The sequence below is a fragment of the Phaenicophaeus curvirostris genome, unplaced genomic scaffold (assembly GCF_032191515.1).
Source record: "Phaenicophaeus curvirostris isolate KB17595 unplaced genomic scaffold, BPBGC_Pcur_1.0 scaffold_84, whole genome shotgun sequence".
Taxonomy (NCBI): domain Eukaryota; kingdom Metazoa; phylum Chordata; class Aves; order Cuculiformes; family Cuculidae; genus Phaenicophaeus; species Phaenicophaeus curvirostris.
This window is the reverse complement of record NW_027206706.1, coordinates 178,309-197,856: the sequence shown is the minus strand read 5'-3', so window position 1 is coordinate 197,856 and position 19,548 is coordinate 178,309. Positions and strand designations below refer to the sequence as shown.

Sequence of the window (19,548 nt, the reverse complement as noted above, 5' to 3'; positions counted from 1 at the left end):
CAAGGGGGTCAATGGGTGGAGGTGGAGGAGGAGGTGGGATGGGGTCAGGAGGACCTGGAGATGGAGCTGGAGCTGCTGGAACGTTCTCCACAGCTCCTTGAGATGGTTTGATGGTCCCCAGGTCCACGCGAAGGAGAAGCAGGAGCCGATGGCGCTTGGTCCTCCTGGCCCAGAGACCCCGCGAGGCCCCAGCTCCCCGGAGACGCCCCTCGCCAACCCCCCCGAGATGCCTTCAAGCCTCCGGGACCCCCCGAAACGCCCCGAGGAGACCCCAAAGCGGAGGTGGCGGCTCCTCCGTCCGCCCTCTGGAGCCAGGAGGTCACCTCCAGGTGCCAGCGGCGCCGCGTCCCCTTGGTCTTGGGCCCCTTGACCGTCCACCACGTGGGAAGCATCAACCCGGGGTCCTCCTACCCGGTGGGATTCCAGAGCTCCAGGTTCTTCTCCGGAGGCCTCTACGCTTGCCGGGTCCTGCCGGGTCCTAGATTTGAGATCGAAGGAGGAGGAGAAGATGCTGAGAAGGTCGCGGTGGTGGGTCCCACGGCGGACGTGTGTCACGGGCGGCTCCTCCAGAGCTTGGGAGAAGCCGGAGGGAGGTGGAAAGGGGCCGGAGAAGACTTCTTCGGCCTCAGCCACCCGGCCGTGAGGCGGCTCCTGGAGGAGGAGGAGGAGGAGGACGAGGAGGACGAAGAGAACGACGAGGAGGACGAGGACGACGAGGAGGATGAAGACGACGAGGAGGACGAGGACGATGATGGAGCCGCCGGGGGCTTGGGCTACGGGGAGGTCTTCTTGGCCAGCCCCGCGGGCTCCGAGCCGTGACCGCGAAAACCATCTCAGAGAGGTTGAGGGACCTCAAAATCCATCTTGGAGAGGTTGAGGGACCTCAAAAACCATCTCGGAGAGGTTGAGGGACCTCAAAAACCATCTCGGAGAGGTTGAGGGGCCTCAAAATCCGTCTTGGAGAGGTTGAGGGACCTCAAAAACCGTCTCGGAGAGGTTGAGGGACCTCAAAATCCAACCCTGAGGCGATGGAGGGACCTTAAAATCCATCATGGAGAGGTTGAGGGGCCTCAAAATCCATCTTTGAGAGGTTGAGGGACCTCAAAATCCATCTTGGAGAGGTTGAGGGACCTCAAAAAGCATCTTGGAGAGGTCGAGGGACCTCAAAATCCAACCCTGAGGAGGTGGAGGGACCTCAAAATCCATCTTTGAGAGGTTGAGGGACCTCAAAATCCATCTCGGAGAGGTTGAGGGACCTCAAAATCCATCTTGGAGAGGTTGAGGGACCTCAAAATCCATCATGGAGAGGTTGAGGGGCCTCAAAAACCATCTCGGAGAGGTTGAGGGACCTCAAAATCCATCATGGAGAGGCTGAGGGACCTCAAAGCCAAAGCTTTGGTGGCTCCCGGAGGTCCCAGAGGGTCTCCTGGTGGTCCTAGAGGGTCTCCTGGTGGTCCTAGAGGGTCTCTTGGTGGCCCTAGAGGGGTTCTAGTGGTCCTGAAGGGTCTCCTGGAGGTCCTAGAGGGTCTCCTGGAGGTCCTAGAGGGGCTCCTGGAGGTCCCAGAGGGGTTCTAGTGGTCCTAGAGGGGCTCCTGGAGGTCCTAGAGGGGCTCCTGGTGGTCCATAAAGAGGTCCTGGGGGTCCTTCCACCTGCCCCCCAACCCCCTTCCTTCACCCCCCACCTTCTGGGGCCACCCCAGAGCGCTGGAGACCCCCCCGTCCCCAAGAAAAACACGAGGAGAAACTTCCAGAAGGTCCTTTTTGGGGTTTTGAGGGGGGCTTGGGGCATCTCAAGGGGGTTTAATGGATCTCAAGGGGGTTTTGGAGGCATCTCGAGGGGGTTTTGATCCTCAGGGTTGAGTTGAGAAGCTTCCAAGGTTGGTTTTGAGGTGAATTTGGGGTCTCGAGGGGGTTTGGAGGCATCTCGAGGGGGTTTAATGGATCTCAAGGGGGTCTTGGTGGATCTCAAGGGGGTTTTGATGCATCTGAAGGGGATCTTGGTGGATCTCAAGGGGGTTTAATGGATCTCGAGGGGGTTTGGAGGCATCTCGAGGGGCTTTAATGGGTCTCAAGGGGGTTTTGATGCATCTCAAGGGGATCTTGGTGGATCTCAAGGGGGTTTAATGGATCTCGAGGGGGTTTTGGGGGCATCTCGAGGGGGTTTTGATCCTCAGGGTTGAGTTGAGAAGCTTCCAGGGTTGGTTTTGAGGTGAATTTGGGGTCTCGAGGGGGTTTGGAGGCATCTTGAGGGGGTTTGGAGGCACCTCGAGGGGGTTTGGAGGCACCTCGAGGGGGTTTGGAGGCACCTCGAGGGGGTTTAATGGATCTCGAGGGGGTTTTGGAGGCATCTCAAGGGGGTTTAATGGATCTCGAGGGGGTTTTGGAGGCATCTCAAGGCGATCTTGGTGGATCTCGAGGGGGTTTAATGGATCTCAAGGGGGTCTTGGTGGATCTCGAGGGGGTTTAATGGATCTCGAGGGGGTTTTGGAGGCATCTCGAGGGGGTTTTGATCCTCAGGCTTGGGTTGAGAAGCTTCCAAAGTTGCTTTCGAGGTGGTTTCTGGAAGGTCTCACGTCGCCCAAGGCCGGAGACGCCTCCAGAGCTCCTGGGCCACCAACTTGGCTTCTCGTTTGGCCCCCGAGAAGGGCGCCAGGTTCTCCTGGGCTCGCCGGGCCAGGTAGGGGATGGTGGCTTCGGGAGGTCCATACGGCACCGACTTGTAGACCGTGAACCCGGCTTCTCCTGAGGAGCAAAAATAAACCTTCTCAGGACCTTCGGAGGGACCTCCAGGGGTGGAAGCGTCTCCGTTTCTCTTGTTTGGGGAGGAGAAATATCTCCCCGGGGTTCCGAAAGCCTCATCCGGGGGGTTGAGGGACCTTGAAAGGGACCTTGGGGCATCTCGGGAGGGGTTGGAGGCATCGGAGAAGGTCCCTGAGGAGATGAGGGACCTCAAGAGGCACCTTGAGGCATCTCAGGAGGCTTCAGAGAAGCCCTTGAGGAGGTGAGGGACCTCAAAAGGCACCTTGGGGCGTCTCGGGAGGGTTCCTGGAGGGGTTGGAGGCCTCAGAGAAGGTCCCTGAGGAGATGAGGGACCTAGAGATTCATGGAGAACCTCAAGAATCATGAGGGATCTGAAGAACCTTGAAGGTCCTAAAGACCCTGGAGAAGCTCAAGGACCCATGGAAGGACCTTGAGACCCATGGAGGGACCTCAAGGAGCCCATGGAGGGACCTTGAGACCCATGGAGGGACCTAGAGATCCATGAGGAACCTTAAGAATCATGAAGAACCTCAAGAATCATGAGGGATCTGAAGGACCTTGAAGGTCCTGAAGACCCTGGAGAAGCTCAAGGACCCATGGAAGGACCTTGAGACCCATGGAGGGACCTCGAGACCCATGGAGGGACCTCGAGGAGCCCCTGGAGACCCTCAAGACCTATGGAGGGACCTAGAGATCCATGAGGAACCTTAAGAATCACGAGGAACCTCAAGAACCGTGAGGGGTCTGAAGAACCTTGAAGGTCCTGAAGACCCTGGAGAAGCTCAAGGACCATGGAAGGACCTTGAGAGCCATGGAGGGACCTCAGGGACCATGAAGGGACCTCAGGGACCCCCTGAGGAACCTCAAGAGGCTGGTGGGACCCCATCCCCACGTACCGAGGGCGAGGGAGATGTGGTCGCTCATCCCCAGGAGCTGCCCGAAGCAGACGCCTCCGTCCTGACGGGGGATCCCCAGCTCGTCCATCCTGGGGTGGGGGGGAGGTTTACGAGCCCTAATTAACCTCCCGTTGATTAATTAACCCCCCCCGGCCTCGTTAACGAAGCTCGGGGAGGAGTTGATGACGCTCGAAACACGTTGAGGAAGGTCCGAGTTGACCTCGATCTCCTCTAAATTGACTCGAATCTCCTCTAATTAACTCAAAGCCACCTCTAATTAAGGTTTTTAATTAATCCAACCTCCCCTAATTAACCCCTGGCCCTTAATTAAGCCAAATTGCCTCTAAATTGGCCTCAATCTCCTCTAAATTGGCCTCAATCTCCTCCCAATTGACTCGAATCTCCTCCCAATTGACTCAAATCTCCTCTAATTAACGCAAATCCACCTCTAATTAAGGTTTTTAATTAATCCAACCTCCCCTAATTAACCCCTGGCCCTTAATTAAGCCAAATCTCCTCTAAATTGGCCTCAATCTCCTCTAAATTGGCCTCAATCTTCTCTAAATTGACTCAAATCTCCTCTAAATTGACTCAAATCCCCCTAATTAACCCCAATCTTCCTTAATTAACCCCAATCTCCCCTAATTAACCCCTTAATTAATCCAAATCTCTTCTAAATTGACCTCAACCCCCTCCCAGTTGACCTCGACCCCCTCCCAGTTGACCTCAACCTCCTCCAAATTGACCTCAACCTCCTCCAAATTGACCTCAACCTCCTCCAAATTGACTCAAATCCCCCTAATTAACCTGAATCTTCCTTAATTAACCCCAATCTCCCCTAATTAACCCCTTAATTAACCCATATCACCTCCCAGTTGACCTCAACCCCCTCCCAGTTGACCTCAACCCCCTCCAAGTTGACCTCAACCCCCTCCCAGTTGACCTCAACCTCCTCCAAATTGACTCAAATCCCCCTAATTAACCCAAATCTTTCTTAATTAACCCCAATCTCCTCTAATTAACCCCTTAATTAACCCAACCCCCCTCCAAGTTGACCTCAACCTCCTCCCAATTGACCTCAACCCCCTCCAAATGACCCCAAACCCCCCCAATTAACCCCGAATCCTCCTTAATTAACCCCATAACTCTTCTTAATTAACCCCCCTGTGGCGCTAATTAACCTGCGGGTGGCGTGGAGCACCGATTCCTCGTTATGAGTGGCCACCATGAAGCCGAAACGAGGTCCTAGACGCGAGGCCAGCGACAAGCCCAGCTCCACGCAGTGACGGTAGCTGGGGGGGGGGGTCACTTAGGGGTCACTTGGGGGTCCCAGGGGTCACTTAGGGGTCACTTAGGGGTCTGAGGGGTCACTTAGGGGTCCGAGGGGTCACTTAGGGGTCACTTAGGGGTCACTTAGGGGTCCCAGGGGTCACTTAGGGGTCACTTAGGGGTCACTTAGGGGTCCCAGGGGTCACTTAGGGGTCACTTATGGGGCTGAGGGGTCACTTATGGGTCTGAGGGGTCACTTAGGGGTCACTTATGGGGCTGAGTGGTCACTTAGGGGTCTGAGGGGTCACTTAGGGGTCACTTGGGGGTCTGAGGGGTCACTTAGGGGTCCGAGGGGTCACTTAGGGGTCTGAGGGGTCACTTAGGGGTCACTTATGGGGCTGAGGGGTCACTTAGGGGTCTGAGGGGTCACTTAGGGGTCACTTAGGGGTCTGAGGGGTCACTTAGGGGTCACTTATGGGTCTGAGGAGGTCACTTATGGGTCTGAGGGGTCACTTAGGGGTCACTTATGGGGCTGAGGGGTCACTTAGGGGTCCCAGGGGTCACTTAGGGGTCACTTATGGGGCTGAGGGGTCACTTAGGGGTCTGAGGGGTCACTTAGGGGTCACTTATGGGTCTGAGGAGGTCACTTATGGGTCTGAGGGGTCACTTAGGGGTCACTTATGGGGCTGAGGGGTCACTTAGGGGTCTGAGGGGTCACTTAGGGGTCACTTATGGGTCTGAGGAGGTCACTTATGGGTCTGAGGGGTCACTTAGGGGTCACTTATGGGGCTGAGGGGTCACTTAGGGGTCTGAGGGGTCACTTAGGGGTCACTTAGGGGTCTGAGGGGTCACTTAGGGGTCTGAGGGGTCACTTAGGGGTCACTTATGGGGCTGAGTGGTCACTTAGGGGTCCCAGGGGTCACTTAGGGGTCACTTATGGGTCCGAGGAGGTCACTTATGGGTCTGAGAGGAGCCCTTATAGGGCTGAAGGGAGCAGCTATGGGGCTCTCTGCGGGATCTATGGGTCCCAGGGGTCACTTAGGGGTCACTTAGGGGTCCGAGGGGTCACTTATGGGGCTGAGGGGTCACTTGGGGGTCCAGGGGGTCACTTGGGGGTCACTTGTGGGGCAGGCACCTCCGGTGGGTGGATTCCAGGCTGGGCTGGAGGTTCCCGGTGCTTTTTTCCGCCTCCAGGTAAGCTCCTCGCACCAATTTGGCTCCGAAAAGGGCCCCGCGGCGGCTCAAAAGCTCGAAATCCGCCTCGAGGCGCGACCCACAGCCCTGGGGGGGGATCTGTGGGGCTGGGGGGGGATCTGTGGGGCTGGGGGGGGGATCTGTGGGGCTGGGGGGGGATCTATGGGGCTGGGGGGGGGATCTGTGGGGCTGGGGGGGGATCTGTGGGGCTGGGGGGGGATCTGTGGGGCTGGGGGGGGGATCTATGGGGCTGGGGGGGGGATCTGTGGGGCTGGGGGGGATCTGTGGGGCTGGGGGGGGGATCTGTGGGGCTGGGGGGGGGATCTGTGGGGCTGGGGGGGATCTGTGGGGCTGGGGGGGGATCTGTGGGGCTGGGGGGGGGATCTATGGGGCTGGGGGGGGATCTGTGGGTCCAAGGGGTCACTTATGGGTCCCAGGGGTCGTTTACGGGTCACTTAGGGGTCCGAGGGGTCACTTAGGGGTCCCAGGGGTCACTTAGGGGTCACTTAGGGGTCTGAGTGGTCACTTAGGGGTCCGAGGGGTCACTTAGGGGTCACTTAGGGGTCTGAGTGGTCACTTAGGGGTCTGAGGGGTCACTTAGGGGTCACTTAGGGGTCTGAGGGGTCACTTAGGGGTCTGAGGGGTCACTTAGGGGTCACTTATGGGTCTGAGGGGTCACTTAGGGGTCCCAGGGGTCACTTAGGGGTCACTTAGGGGTCTGAGTGGTCACTTAGGGGTCCGAGGGGTCACTTAGGGGTCACTTAGGGGTCTGAGTGGTCACTTAGGGGTCTGAGGGGTCACTTAGGGGTCACTTAGGGGTCTGAGGGGTCACTTAGGGGTCACTTAGGGGTCTGAGGGGTCACTTAGGGGTCCTAGGGGTCGTTTACGGGTCACTTAGGGGTCCGAGGGGTCACTTAGGGGTCTGAGGGGTCACTTAGGGGTCACTTAGGGGTCCGAGGGGTCACTTAGGGGTCTGAGGGGTCACTTAGGGGTCACTTAGGGGTCTCAGGGGTCACTTAGGGGTCACTTATGGGTCTGAGGGGTCACTTATGGGTCCCAGGGGTCACTTAGGGGTCACTTAGGGGTCCGAGGGGTCACTTAGGGGTCTGAGGGGTCACTTAGGGGTCACTTAGGGGTCCGAGGGGTCACTTAGGGGTCACTTATGGGTCCCAGGGGTCACTTATGGGTCCCAGGGGTCGTTTACGGGTCACTTAGGGGTCCGAGGGGTCACTTAGGGGTCCCAGGGGTCACTTAGGGGTCACTTAGGGGTCTGAGGGGTCACTTAGGGGTCACTTATGGGTCTGAGGGGTCACTTATGGGTCCCAGGGGTCATTTACGGGTCACTTAGGGGTCCGAGGGGTCACTTAGGGGTCACTTAGGGGTCTGAGTGGTCACTTAGGGGTCCGAGGGGTCACTTTGGGGTCCCAGGGGTCACTTAGGGGTCACTTAGGGGTCTGAGTGGTCACTTAGGGGTCCGAGGGGTCACTTAGGGGTCACTTAGGGGTCTGAGGGGTCACTTAGGGGTCACTTAGGGGTCCGAGGGGTCACTTACGGGTCTGAGGGGTCACTTAGGGGTCACTTAGGGGTCTGAGGGGTCACTTAGGGGTCACTTAGGGGTCTGAGGGGTCACTTAGGGGTCACTTATGGGTCCCAGGGGTCACTTATGGGTCCCAGGGGTCACTTAGGGGTCACTTAGGGGTCTGAGGGGTCACTTAGGGGTCTGAGGGGTCACTTAGGGGTCACTTAGGGGTCTGAGGGGTCACTTAGGGGTCACTTAGGGGTCCGAGGGGTCACTTAGGGGTCACTTATGGGTCCCAGGGGTCACTTATGGGTCCCAGGGGTCACTTAGGGGTCACTTAGGGGTCTGAGGGGTCACTTAGGGGTCACTTAGGGGTCTGAGGGGTCACTTAGGGGTCACTTATGGGTCTGAGGGGTCACTTATGGGTCCCAGGGGTCGTTTACGGGTCACTTAGGGGTCCGAGGGGTCACTTAGGGGTCCCAGGGGTCACTTAGGGGTCCGAGGGGTCACTTAGGGGTCACTTAGGGGTCTGAGGGGTCACTTAGGGGTCACTTATGGGTCTGAGGGGTCACTTAGGGGTCCCAGGGGTCACTTAGGGGTCACTTAGGGGTCTGAGTGGTCACTTAGGGGTCCGAGGGGTCACTTAGGGGTCACTTAGGGGTCTGAGTGGTCACTTAGGGGTCTGAGGGGTCACTTAGGGGTCACTTAGGGGTCTGAGGGGTCACTTAGGGGTCACTTAGGGGTCTGAGGGGTCACTTAGGGGTCCTAGGGGTCGTTTACGGGTCACTTAGGGGTCCGAGGGGTCACTTAGGGGTCTGAGGGGTCACTTAGGGGTCACTTAGGGGTCCGAGGGGTCACTTAGGGGTCTGAGGGGTCACTTAGGGGTCACTTAGGGGTCTCAGGGGTCACTTAGGGGTCACTTATGGGTCTGAGGGGTCACTTATGGGTCCCAGGGGTCACTTAGGGGTCACTTAGGGGTCCGAGGGGTCACTTAGGGGTCTGAGGGGTCACTTAGGGGTCACTTAGGGGTCCGAGGGGTCACTTAGGGGTCACTTATGGGTCCCAGGGGTCACTTATGGGTCCCAGGGGTCGTTTACGGGTCACTTAGGGGTCCGAGGGGTCACTTAGGGGTCCCAGGGGTCACTTAGGGGTCACTTAGGGGTCTGAGGGGTCACTTAGGGGTCACTTATGGGTCTGAGGGGTCACTTATGGGTCCCAGGGGTCATTTACGGGTCACTTAGGGGTCCGAGGGGTCACTTAGGGGTCACTTAGGGGTCTGAGTGGTCACTTAGGGGTCCGAGGGGTCACTTTGGGGTCCCAGGGGTCACTTAGGGGTCACTTAGGGGTCTGAGTGGTCACTTAGGGGTCCGAGGGGTCACTTAGGGGTCACTTAGGGGTCTGAGGGGTCACTTAGGGGTCACTTAGGGGTCCGAGGGGTCACTTACGGGTCTGAGGGGTCACTTAGGGGTCACTTAGGGGTCTGAGGGGTCACTTAGGGGTCACTTAGGGGTCTGAGGGGTCACTTAGGGGTCACTTATGGGTCCCAGGGGTCACTTATGGGTCCCAGGGGTCACTTAGGGGTCACTTAGGGGTCTGAGGGGTCACTTAGGGGTCACTTAGGGGTCTGAGGGGTCACTTAGGGGTCACTTAGGGGTCCGAGGGGTCACTTAGGGGTCACTTATGGGTCCCAGGGGTCACTTATGGGTCCCAGGGGTCACTTAGGGGTCACTTAGGGGTCTGAGGGGTCACTTAGGGGTCACTTAGGGGTCTGAGGGGTCACTTAGGGGTCACTTATGGGTCTGAGGGGTCACTTATGGGTCCCAGGGGTCGTTTACGGGTCACTTAGGGGTCCGAGGGGTCACTTAGGGGTCCCAGGGGTCACTTAGGGGTCCGAGGGGTCACTTAGGGGTCACTTAGGGGTCTGAGGGGTCACTTAGGGGTCCGAGGGGTCACTTAGGGGTCCGAGGGGTCACTTAGGGGTCTGAGGGGTCACTTAGGGGTCCCAGGGGTCACTTAGGGGTCACTTAGGGGTCTGAGGGGTCACTTATGGGTCTGAGGGGTCACTTAGGGGTCCCAGGGGTCACTTAGGGGTCACTTAGGGGTCTGAGGGGTCACTTAGGGGTCCGAGGGGTCACTTAGGGGTCACTTAGGGGTCTGAGGGGTCACTTAGGGGTCACTTATGGGTCTGAGGTGTCACTTATGGGTCCCAGGGGTCGTTTACGGGTCACTTAGGGGTCCCAGGGGTCACTTAGGGGTCTGAGGGGTCACTTAGGGGTCACTTAGGGGTCTGAGGGGTCACTTAGGGGTCACTTATGGGTCCCAGGGGTCGTTTACGGGTCACTTAGGGGTCCGAGGGGTCACTTAGGGGTCTGAGGGGTCACTTAGGGGTCACTTAGGGGTCACTTAGGGGTCACTTAGGGGTCACTTAGGGGTCTGAGGGGTCACTTAGGGGTCACTTATGGGTCTGAGGGGTCACTTATGGGTCCCAGGGGTCATTTACGGGTCACTTAGGGGTCCGAGGGGTCACTTAGGGGTCCGAGGGGTCACTTAGGGGTCCCAGGGGTCACTTAGGGGTCACTTAGGGGTCTGAGGGGTCACTTAGGGGTCTGGTCACTTAGGGGTCCGAGGGGTCACTTAGGGGTCACTTAGGGGTCTGAGGGGTCACTTAGGGGTCTGAGGGGTCACTTAGGGGTCTGGTCACTTAGGGGTCCGAGGGGTCACTTAGGGGTCACTTAGGGGTCTGAGGGGTCACTTAGGGGTCACTTATGGGTCTGAGGGGTCACTTTGGGGTCCGAGGGGTCACTTAGGGGTCCCAGGGGTCTGAGTGGTCACTTAGGGGTCCGAGGGGTCACTTAGGGGTCACTTAGGGGTCCGAGGGGTCACTTAGGGGTCCCAGGGGTCTGAGTGGTCACTTAGGGGTCCGAGGGGTCACTTAGGGGTCACTTAGGGGTCCGAGGGGTCACTTAGGGGTCCCAGGGGTCTGAGTGGTCACTTAGGGGTCCGAGGGGTCACTTAGGGGTCACTTATGGGTCTGTGGGGTCACTTATGGGTCCCAGGGGTCATTTACGGGTCACTTAGGGGTCCAAGGGGTCACTTAGGGGTCACTTAGGGGTCTGAGTGGTCACTTAGGGGTCCGAGGGGTCACTTAGGGGTCACTTATGGGTCTGAGGGGTCACTTAGGGGTCACTTATGGGTCTGAGGGGTCACTTATGGGTCCCAGGGGTCATTTACGGGTCACTTAGGGGTCCCAGGGGTCACTTAGGGGTCACTTAGGGGTCTGAGTGGTCACTTAGGGGTCTGAGGGGTCACTTAGGGGTCACTTAGGGGTCTGAGGGGTCACTTAGGGGTCACTTATGGGTCCGAGGGGTCACTTAGGGGTCCCAGGGGTCACTTAGGGGTCACTTATGGGTCCCAGGGGTCACTTAGGGGTCACTTAGGGGTCTGAGTGGTCACTTAGGGGTCTGAGGGGTCACTTAGGGGTCACTTATGGGTCCGAGGGGTCACTTAGGGGTCACTTAGGGGTCACTTAGGGGTCACTTAGGGGTCCCAGGGGTCACTTAGGGGTCACTTAGGGGTCTGAGTGGTCACTTAGGGGTCCGAGGGGTCACTTAGGGGTCACTTATGGGTCTGTGGGGTCACTTATGGGTCCCAGGGGTCATTTACGGGTCACTTAGGGGTCCAAGGGGTCACTTAGGGGTCACTTAGGGGTCTGAGTGGTCACTTAGGGGTCCGAGGGGTCACTTAGGGGTCACTTATGGGTCTGAGGGGTCACTTAGGGGTCACTTATGGGTCTGAGGGGTCACTTATGGGTCCCAGGGGTCACTTAGGGGTCACTTAGGGGTCCCAGGGGTCACTTAGGGGTCACTTATGGGTCTGAGGGGTCACTTATGGGTCCCAGGGGTCACTTAGGGGTCACTTAGGGGTCTGAGGGGTCACTTAGGGGTCACTTTGGGGTCTGAGTGGTCACTTAGGGGTCCGAGGGGTCACTTAGGGGTCACTTATGGGTCAGAGAAGGTCACTTATGGGTCTGAGAGGAGCTCTTATGGGGCTGAAGGGAGCAGCTATGGGGCTCTCTGCGGGATCTATGGGTCCCAGGGGTCACTTAGGGGTCACTTAGGGGTCCGAGGAGGTCACTTAGGGGTCCCGAGGGGTGACTTGGGGGTCACTTATGGGGCTGCCCCACACCTTCAGGTAGGCCTGGTAGGTGTTCCAGACGCAGGGCCGGTCCCGGTTGTGCCGCCCCATAAGTGCCACCGTCACCAGGCTCAGCGCGGGGTTCAGGGAGCTCAGCTCGGCGTCCACCAGCACCCCGACCCCCAGGGAGGCCGCTCGCTATGGGGCAGAGGCCTCAGGGGACCCCCCTGCCCCATAGATCCGTCCCCCTGCCCCATAGATCCCTCCCCAGCCCCATAGATCCCGCCCCAGCCCCATAGATCCCATCAACTCCAGCTCCAGCAGCTCCTAGTGGGGCATCAGGACGTGGTTCCTGCCCCATAGATCCCTCCCTCTGCCCCATAGATTCATCCCGTGCCCCATAGATCCATCCCCTGCCCCATAGATTCGTTCTCAGCCCTATAGATTCGTCCCCTGCCCCATAGATCCCTCCCCAGCCCCATAGATCAGCCCCAGCCCCATAGATCCCATCAACTCCAGGTCCATCAGCTCCTATTGGGGCATCAGGACATGGTTCCTGCCCCATAGATCCCTCCCTCTGCCCCATAGATTCATCCCGTGCCCCATAGATCCGTCCTCTGCCCCATAGATTCGTTCCCAGCCCCATAGATCAGCCCCAGCCCCATAGATCCCATTGACTCCAGCTCCAGCAGCTCCTAGTGGGGCATCAGGACGTGGTTCCTGCCCCATAGATCCCTCCCTCTGCCCCATAGATTCATCCCGTGCCCCATAGATCCATCCCCTGCCCCATAGATTCGTTCTCAGCCCTATAGATTCGTCCCCTGCCCCATAGATCCCTCCCCAGCCCCATAGATCCCATCAACTCCAGGTCCATCAGCTCCTATTGGGGCATCAGGACATGGTTCCTGCCCCATAGATCCCTCCCTCTGCCCCATAGATTCATCCCGTGCCCCATAGATCCGTCCTCTGCCCCATAGATTCGTTCCCAGCCCCATAGATCAGCCCCAGCCCCATAGATCCCATTGACTCCAGCTCCAGCAGCTCCTAGTGGGGCATCAGGACGTGGTTCCTGCCCCATAGATCCCTCCCTCTGCCCCATAGATCCGTCCTCTGCCCCATAGATCCATCCCCTGCCCCATAGATTCGTTCTCAGCCCTATAGATTCGTCCCCTGCCCCATAGATCCCTCCCCAGCCCCATAGATCCCATCAACTCCAGCTCCATCAGCTCCTAGTGGGGCATCAGGATGTGGTTCCTGCCCCATAGATCCGTCCCCCTGCCCCATAGATCCGTCCTCTGCCCCATAGATCCATCCCCTGCCCCATAGATTCGTTCTCAGCCCTATAGATTCGTCCCCTGCCCCATAGATCCCTCCCCAGCCCCATAGATCCAGCCGCAGCCCCATACATCCCGTCGACTCCAGCTCCATCAGCTCCTATTGGGGCATCAGGACATGGTTCCTGCCCCATAGATCCCTCCCTCTGCCCCATAGATTCATCCCGTGCCCCATAGATCCGTCCTCTGCCCCATAGATTCGTTCCCAGCCCCATAGATCAGCCCCAGCCCCATAGATCCCATCAACTCCAGGTCCAGCAGCTCCTATTGGGGCATCAGGACATGGTTCCTGCCCCATAGATCCCTCCCTCTGCCCCATAGATCCCTCCCTCTGCCCCATAGATCCCTCCCCTGCCCCATAGATCCCTCCCCAGCCCCATATATCCTGCCCGATAGCTCCAGCCCCATGGATCCCACCTGGACGATGCTCTCCAGCCGCCCCACGGCCGCCCCCAGGTGTCGGTTCTCCGCTGGGCTCAGCCCGGGCACCACCCGCTCCTGCACCAGTATGGACCAGTATGGACCGGTATGGACCAGTGTGGACCAGTAGGGACCAGTATGGACCAGTAGGAACCAGTATGGACCAGTACGGACCAGTACATGGACCACTCTGGACCAGTATAGACTGGTACAGACCAGTATAGGGACCAGTAGGGACCAGTATAGACTGGTACAGACCAGTATAGGGACCAGTAAGGACCAGTATAGACTGGTACAGACCAGTATATGGACCAGTAGGGACCAGTATAGACTGGTACAGACCAGTATAGGGACCAGTAAGGACCAGTATAGACTGGTACAGACCAGTATAGGGACCAGTAGGGACCAGTATAGACTGGTACAGACCAGTATAGGGACCAGTATAGGGACCAGTAGGGACCAGTATAGACTGGTACAGACCAGTATAGGGACCAGTAGGGACCAGTATAGACTGGTACAGACCAGTATAGGGACCAGTAGGGACCAGTATGGACTGAGGGGTCACTTAGGGGTCACTTATGGGTCAGGAGGAGTCACTTATGGGGCAGGGGAGTCACTAGGGGGTCACTTATGGGGCAGGAGGATTTATTTATGGGGCAGGGGGGTCACTTATGGGTCACTAGGGGTCACTTATGGGGCAGGGGGGTCACTTAGGGGTCACTTATGGAGCAGGAGGAGTCACTTAGGGGTCACTAGGGGTCACTTATGGGGCTGAAGGGGTCACTGATGGGGCAGGGGAGTCACTTATGGGGCAGGGGAGTCACTTAGGGGTCACTTAGGGGTCAGGAGGAGTCACTTATGGGGCAGGAGGAGTCACTTATGGGTCACTTAGGAGTCACTTATGGGGCAGGAGGAGTCACTTATGGGTCACTGGGGTCACTTATGGGGCAGGAGGAGTCACTTATGGGGCAGGGGGGTCACTTAGGGGTCACTTATGGGGCAGGGGGGTCACTAGGGGTCACTTAGGGGTCACTTATGGGTCACTAGGGGTCACTTATGGGGCAGGAGGGTCACTTATGGGGCAGCCCCACCTCGCCCCCCATCAAGGCCTCGAGCAGCTCCAGCGTCAGCCCCGACCCCGGCTTGGAGAGCGTCTCCTAGGGGGAGATGTGGGGCAGCCCCATAGATCCCCCCCCCCAGCCCCATAGATCTCCTCCCCAGCCCCACAGATCCCCCCCCCAGCCCCATAGATCCCCCCCCAGCCCCATAGATCCCCCCCCAGCCCCACAGATCCCCCCCAGCCCCACAGATCCCCCTCCCCAGCCCCACAGATCCCCCCCCCAGCCCCACAGATCCCCCCCCAGCCCCACAGATCCCCTCCAGCCCCACAGATCCCCCCCCAGCCCCACAGATCCCCCCCCAGCCCCACAGATCCCCCTCCCCAGCCCCACAGATCCCCCCCCCAGCCCCATAGATCCCCCCCCAGCCCCACAGATCCCCCCCAGCCCCACAGATCCCCCCCCAGCCCCATAGATCCCCTCCCCAGCCCCACAGATCCCCCCCAGCCCCACAGATCCCCCCCAGCCCCATAGATCCCCCCCCAGCCCCACAGATCCCCCCCCAGCCCCACAGATCCCCCCCAGCCCCACAGATCCCCCCCCAGCCCCATAGATCCCCTCCCCAGCCCCACAGATCCCCCCCAGCCCCACAGATGTGGGGCAGCCCCCCAACTCACGCAGAGGCGGCCGCTCAGCAGCCCCGTCACCTTCAGCTGCATCAGCGGCTCGTGCCCCACGGCGCCCGCCAGCCCCACACATTCCAGCGCCGCCCCACGGTTCGCCTCGTACCAGGCCTCCCTGCCCCATAAGTGAGATTCCGGACCCATAAGTGAGAGATTCCTGCCCCATAAGTGATTCCTGCCCCATAAGTAGAGCTCCCAGCCCCACAAGTGGCTCTCCCAGCCCCACAAGTAGAGCTCCTATAAATAAGGATCCCAGCCCCACAAGTAGGGATCCCAGCCCCATAAGTAGAGCTCCCAGCCCCATAAGTAGGGCTCCCAGCCCCATAAGTAAGGATCCCAGCCCCATAAGTAGGGATCCCAGCCCCACAAGTGGGGATCCCAGCCCCATAAATAGGGCTCCCAGCCCCATAAGTGGCTCTCCGAGCCCCATAAGTACGGATCCCAGCCCCATAAGTGGCTCTCCCACCCCACATGTAGAGCTCCCAGCCCCATAAATAAGGATCCCAGCCCCATAAATAGGGCTCCCAGCCCCACAAGTGGCTCTCCCAGCCCCATAAGTAGAGCTCCCAGCCCCATAAATAAGGATCCCAGCCCCACAAATAAGGATCCCAGCCCCACAAGTAGGGATCCCAGCCCCATAAGTAGAGCTCCCAGCCCCACAAGTGGCTCTCTCAGCCCCATAAATAGGGATCCCAGCCCCACAAGTGGCTCTCCCAGCCCCACAAGTGACTCCCCAGCCCCATAAGTAGAGCTCCCAGCCCCACAAGTGGCTCTCCCAGCCCCACAAGTAGGGATCCCAGCCCCATAAATAGGGATCCCAGCCCCACAAGTGACTCCCCAGCCCCATAAGTGACCCCTCAGTCCCATAAGTGGCTCTCCCAGCCCCATAAATAGGGATCCCAGCCCCATAAATAGGGATCCCAGCCCCACAAGTGGCTCTCCCAGCCCCACAAGTAGGGATCCCAGCCCCATAAGTAGGGATCCCAGCCCCATAAGTGTCTCTCCCAGCCCCATAAATAGGGATCCCAGCCCCACAAGTGGCTCTCCCAGCCCCATAAATAGGGATCCCAGCCCCACAAGTGGCTCTCCCAGCCCCATAAATAAGGATCCCAGCCCCACAAGTAGGGATCCCAGCCCCACAAGTAGGGATCCCAGCCCCACAAGTGGCTCTCCCAGCCCCATAAATAGGGATCCCAGCCCCATAAATAGGGATCCCAGGCCCCCAAGTGGCTCTCTCAGCCCCATAAGTGACCCCTCAGTCCCATAAGTAGCTCTCCCAGCCCCACAAGTGGCTCTCCCAGCCCCATAAGTAGAGCTCCTATAAATAGGGCCCCCAGCCCCATAAGTAGGGATCCCAGCCCCATAAGTGGCTCTCTCAGCCCCATAAATAGGGATCCCAGCCCCACAAGTGGCCCTCCCAGCCCCATAAGTGACCCCTCAGCCCCATAAGTGGCTCTCCCAGCCCCATAAGTAGGGATCCCAGCCCCATAAGTAGAGCTCCCAGCCCCACAAGTGGCTCTCCCAGCCCCATAAATAGGGCTCCCAGCCCCATAAATAGGGATCCCAGCCCCATAAGTAGAGCTCCCAGCCCCACAAGTGGCTCTCCCAGCCCCACAAGTGACTCCCCAGCCCCATAAGTAGAGCTCCCAGCCCCACAAGTGGCTCTCCCAGCCCCACAAGTGGCTCTCCCAGCCCCATAAGTAGGGATCCCAGCCCCATAAATAGGGATCCCAGCCCCACAAGTGACTCCCCAGCCCCATAAGTGACCCCTCAGCCCCACAAGTGGCTCTCCCAGCCCTACAAGTGGCTCTCCCAGCCCCATAAGTAGAGCTCCTATAAATAGGGCCCCCAGCCCTATAAATAAGGATCCCAGCCCCATAAATAAGGATCCCAGCCCCATAAATAGGGGTCCTAGCCCCATAAATAGGGGTCCCAGCCCCCCAAGTGTCCCTCCCAGCCCCCCAAGTGTCTCTCCCAGCCCCCCAAGTGCCTCCCCCTGCCCCACATACCCGTCGTCGCCCTGCCCCACGTCGTCCTCGCAGGGCAGAGCCAGCATGGGCCGCAGCCCCATAGCGCGCAGCCGCCCCACGGCGGCCTCCACCTCCTTGGGGGTCTCGCCCCCCACGAAGTGCCCGTAGAACGAGGCCCTCAGCCCCGCGACCCACACGCGTCGGCCCAGCGCCCTCCTCGACGCCTCCAGGATCTATGGGGCAGGGAAGTTATGGGGCTGGAGACCCTCGCTCTGCCCCATAAGTGGCCCCGAGGGGTACGTAGGGGGCACCGACCCACGGCGCGTGGCGGACGAGACGTGGCGACGAGCACAGGGTGAGGACCACGAGGGCTCGAGCCAGCTCGCCGGGGGTCCTCTGCCCCATAGCGGCCCCCGAGGAGAAATCCAGCGCCGTGGGGCGCCCCACGGCCCCCGCCGCCCGCTCCGCACCCATCGCGGGAGGTGGGGAGGGAGCCGGCGCCGTGGGGCACGGGGGAAAAGGGACCCCGAGTCACTCATTAAGCTGGACTCTGACCCACGGCGGCCGCCCGGGGATCTGTGGGGCAGTAGGGGTCAAGCTATGGGGCACTAGGGGTCTCTATGGGGCACTAGGGGTCTCTATGGGGTGTCTATGGGTCTCTGTGGGGTCTCTGTGGGGTCTCTATGGGGTCTCTATGGGGTCTCTGTGGGGTCTCTATGGGGTCTCTGTGGGGTCTCTGTGGGGTCTCTGTGGGTCTCTATGGGGTCTCTGTGGGGTCTCTATGGGGTCTCTGTGGGGTCTCTGTGGGGTCTCTATGGGGTCTCTGTGGGGTCTCTGTGGGGTCTCTATGGGGTCTCTATGGGTCTCTATGGGGTCTGTGGGGTCTCTATGGGGTCTCTGTGGGGTCTCTGTGGGGTCTCTGTGGGGTCTGTGGGGTCTCTATGGGGTCTCTGTGGGGTCTCTGTGGGGTCTCTATGGGGTCTCTGTGGGGTCTCTATGGGGTCTCTGTGGGGTCTGTGGGGTCTCTATGGGGTCTCTGTGGGGTCTCTATGGGGTCTCTGTGGGGTCTCTGTGGGGTCTCTGTGGGGTCTCTGTGGGGTCTCTATGGGGTCTCTATGGGGTCTCTGTGGGGTCTCTATGGGGTCTCTGTGGGGTCTATGGGGTCTCTGTGGGGTCTATGGGGCTCTGTAGGGTCTCTATGGGTCCCTATGGCGCCCTATGGGGTCTCTATAGGGCTCTATAGCTCTCTAGGGGACTCTCTCTATGGGGTCTCTATGGGGCTCTATGGATCCCTATGGGGTCTCTAGGGGGTCCCTATGGGTCTCTATGGGGCTCTATGGGTCTCTATGGGGTCTCTATGGGCTCTATGGGTCTCTGTGGGGTCTCTATGGGGTCTCTATAGGTCTCTATGGGGTCTCTATGGGGTCTCTATGGGCTCTGTGGGTCTCTATAGGTCTCTATGGGGTCTCTATGGGGCTCTATAGGGTCTCTGTGGGGTCTCTATGGGGTCTCTATGGGCTCTATGGGTCTCTATAGGGCTCTATGGGTCTCTATGGGGTCTCTATGGGCTCTATGGGTCTCTGTAGGTCTATATGGCGCTCTATAGGGTCTCTATGGGGCTCTATAGGGTCTCTATGGGTCTCTGTAGGGTCTCTATGAGGTCTCTGTGGGGTCTCTGTGGGGTCTCTATGGGCTCTATGGGTCTCTATAGGTCTCTATGGGGCTCTATAGGGTCTCTATGGGGTCTCTATGGGGCTCTGTGGGGTCTCTATGGGGCTCTATAGGGTCTCTATGGGGCTCTATAGGGTCTCTGGGGGTCTCTATGGGGTCCGAGCATCCCCGCGGGTCCTCTGCCCCATAGCGGCCCCCGAGGAGAAATCCAGCGCCGTGGGGCGCCCCACGGCCCCCGCCGCCCGCTCCGCACCCATCGCGGGAGGTGGGGAGGGAGCCGGCGCCGTGGGGCACGGGGGAAAAGGGACCCCGAGTCACTCATTAAGCTGGACTCTGACCCACGGCGGCCGCCCGGGGATCTGTGGGGCAGTAGGGGTCAAGCTATGGGGCACTAGGGGTCTCTATGGGGCACTATGGGGCTCTATGGGGTGTCTATGGGTCTCTGTGGGGTCTCTGTGGGGCACTATGGCGTCTCTGTGGGGTCTCTGTGGGGTCTCTGTGGGGTCTCTGTGGGGTCTCTATGGGGTCTCTGTGGGTCTCTATGGGGTCTCTATGGGGTGTCTATGGGGTCTGTGGGGTCTCTATGGGGTCTCTGTGGGGTCTCTGTGGGGTCTCTGTGGGGTCTGTGGGGTCTCTGTGG

General features: G+C 59.4%; 2 protein-coding genes across 2 annotated transcripts in view; one reads left to right on the top strand and one right to left on the bottom strand.

The window, feature by feature from the left end:
• TBRG1 (transforming growth factor beta regulator 1) overlaps nt 1–19,548 on the top strand; it is a 28,448-nt gene that overhangs the window by 1,672 nt on the left and 7,228 nt on the right. The window contains exons 3-5 of the mRNA XM_069882118.1: nt 122–4,944; nt 6,057–6,119; nt 17,310–17,592. Coding sequence (XP_069738219.1) covers nt 122–819 — 698 coding nt within the window. The 3' untranslated portion in view covers nt 820–4,944; nt 6,057–6,119; nt 17,310–17,592. The remainder of the gene's footprint in view (nt 1–121; nt 4,945–6,056; nt 6,120–17,309; nt 17,593–19,548) is intronic.
• Nucleotides 2,548–17,711, bottom strand: PRODH2 (proline dehydrogenase 2). Its single transcript, XM_069882117.1, has 10 exons — nt 17,553–17,711; nt 17,277–17,470; nt 15,262–15,382; nt 14,618–14,683; nt 13,524–13,604; nt 11,794–11,970; nt 6,061–6,206; nt 4,838–4,948; nt 3,657–3,745; nt 2,548–2,742 (listed from the first exon to the last, which is right to left on the bottom strand). The coding sequence occupies exons 1-10, from the start codon at nt 17,709–17,711 to the stop codon at nt 2,570–2,572; spliced, it is 1,317 nt and encodes a 438-aa protein (XP_069738218.1). The 3' UTR covers nt 2,548–2,569.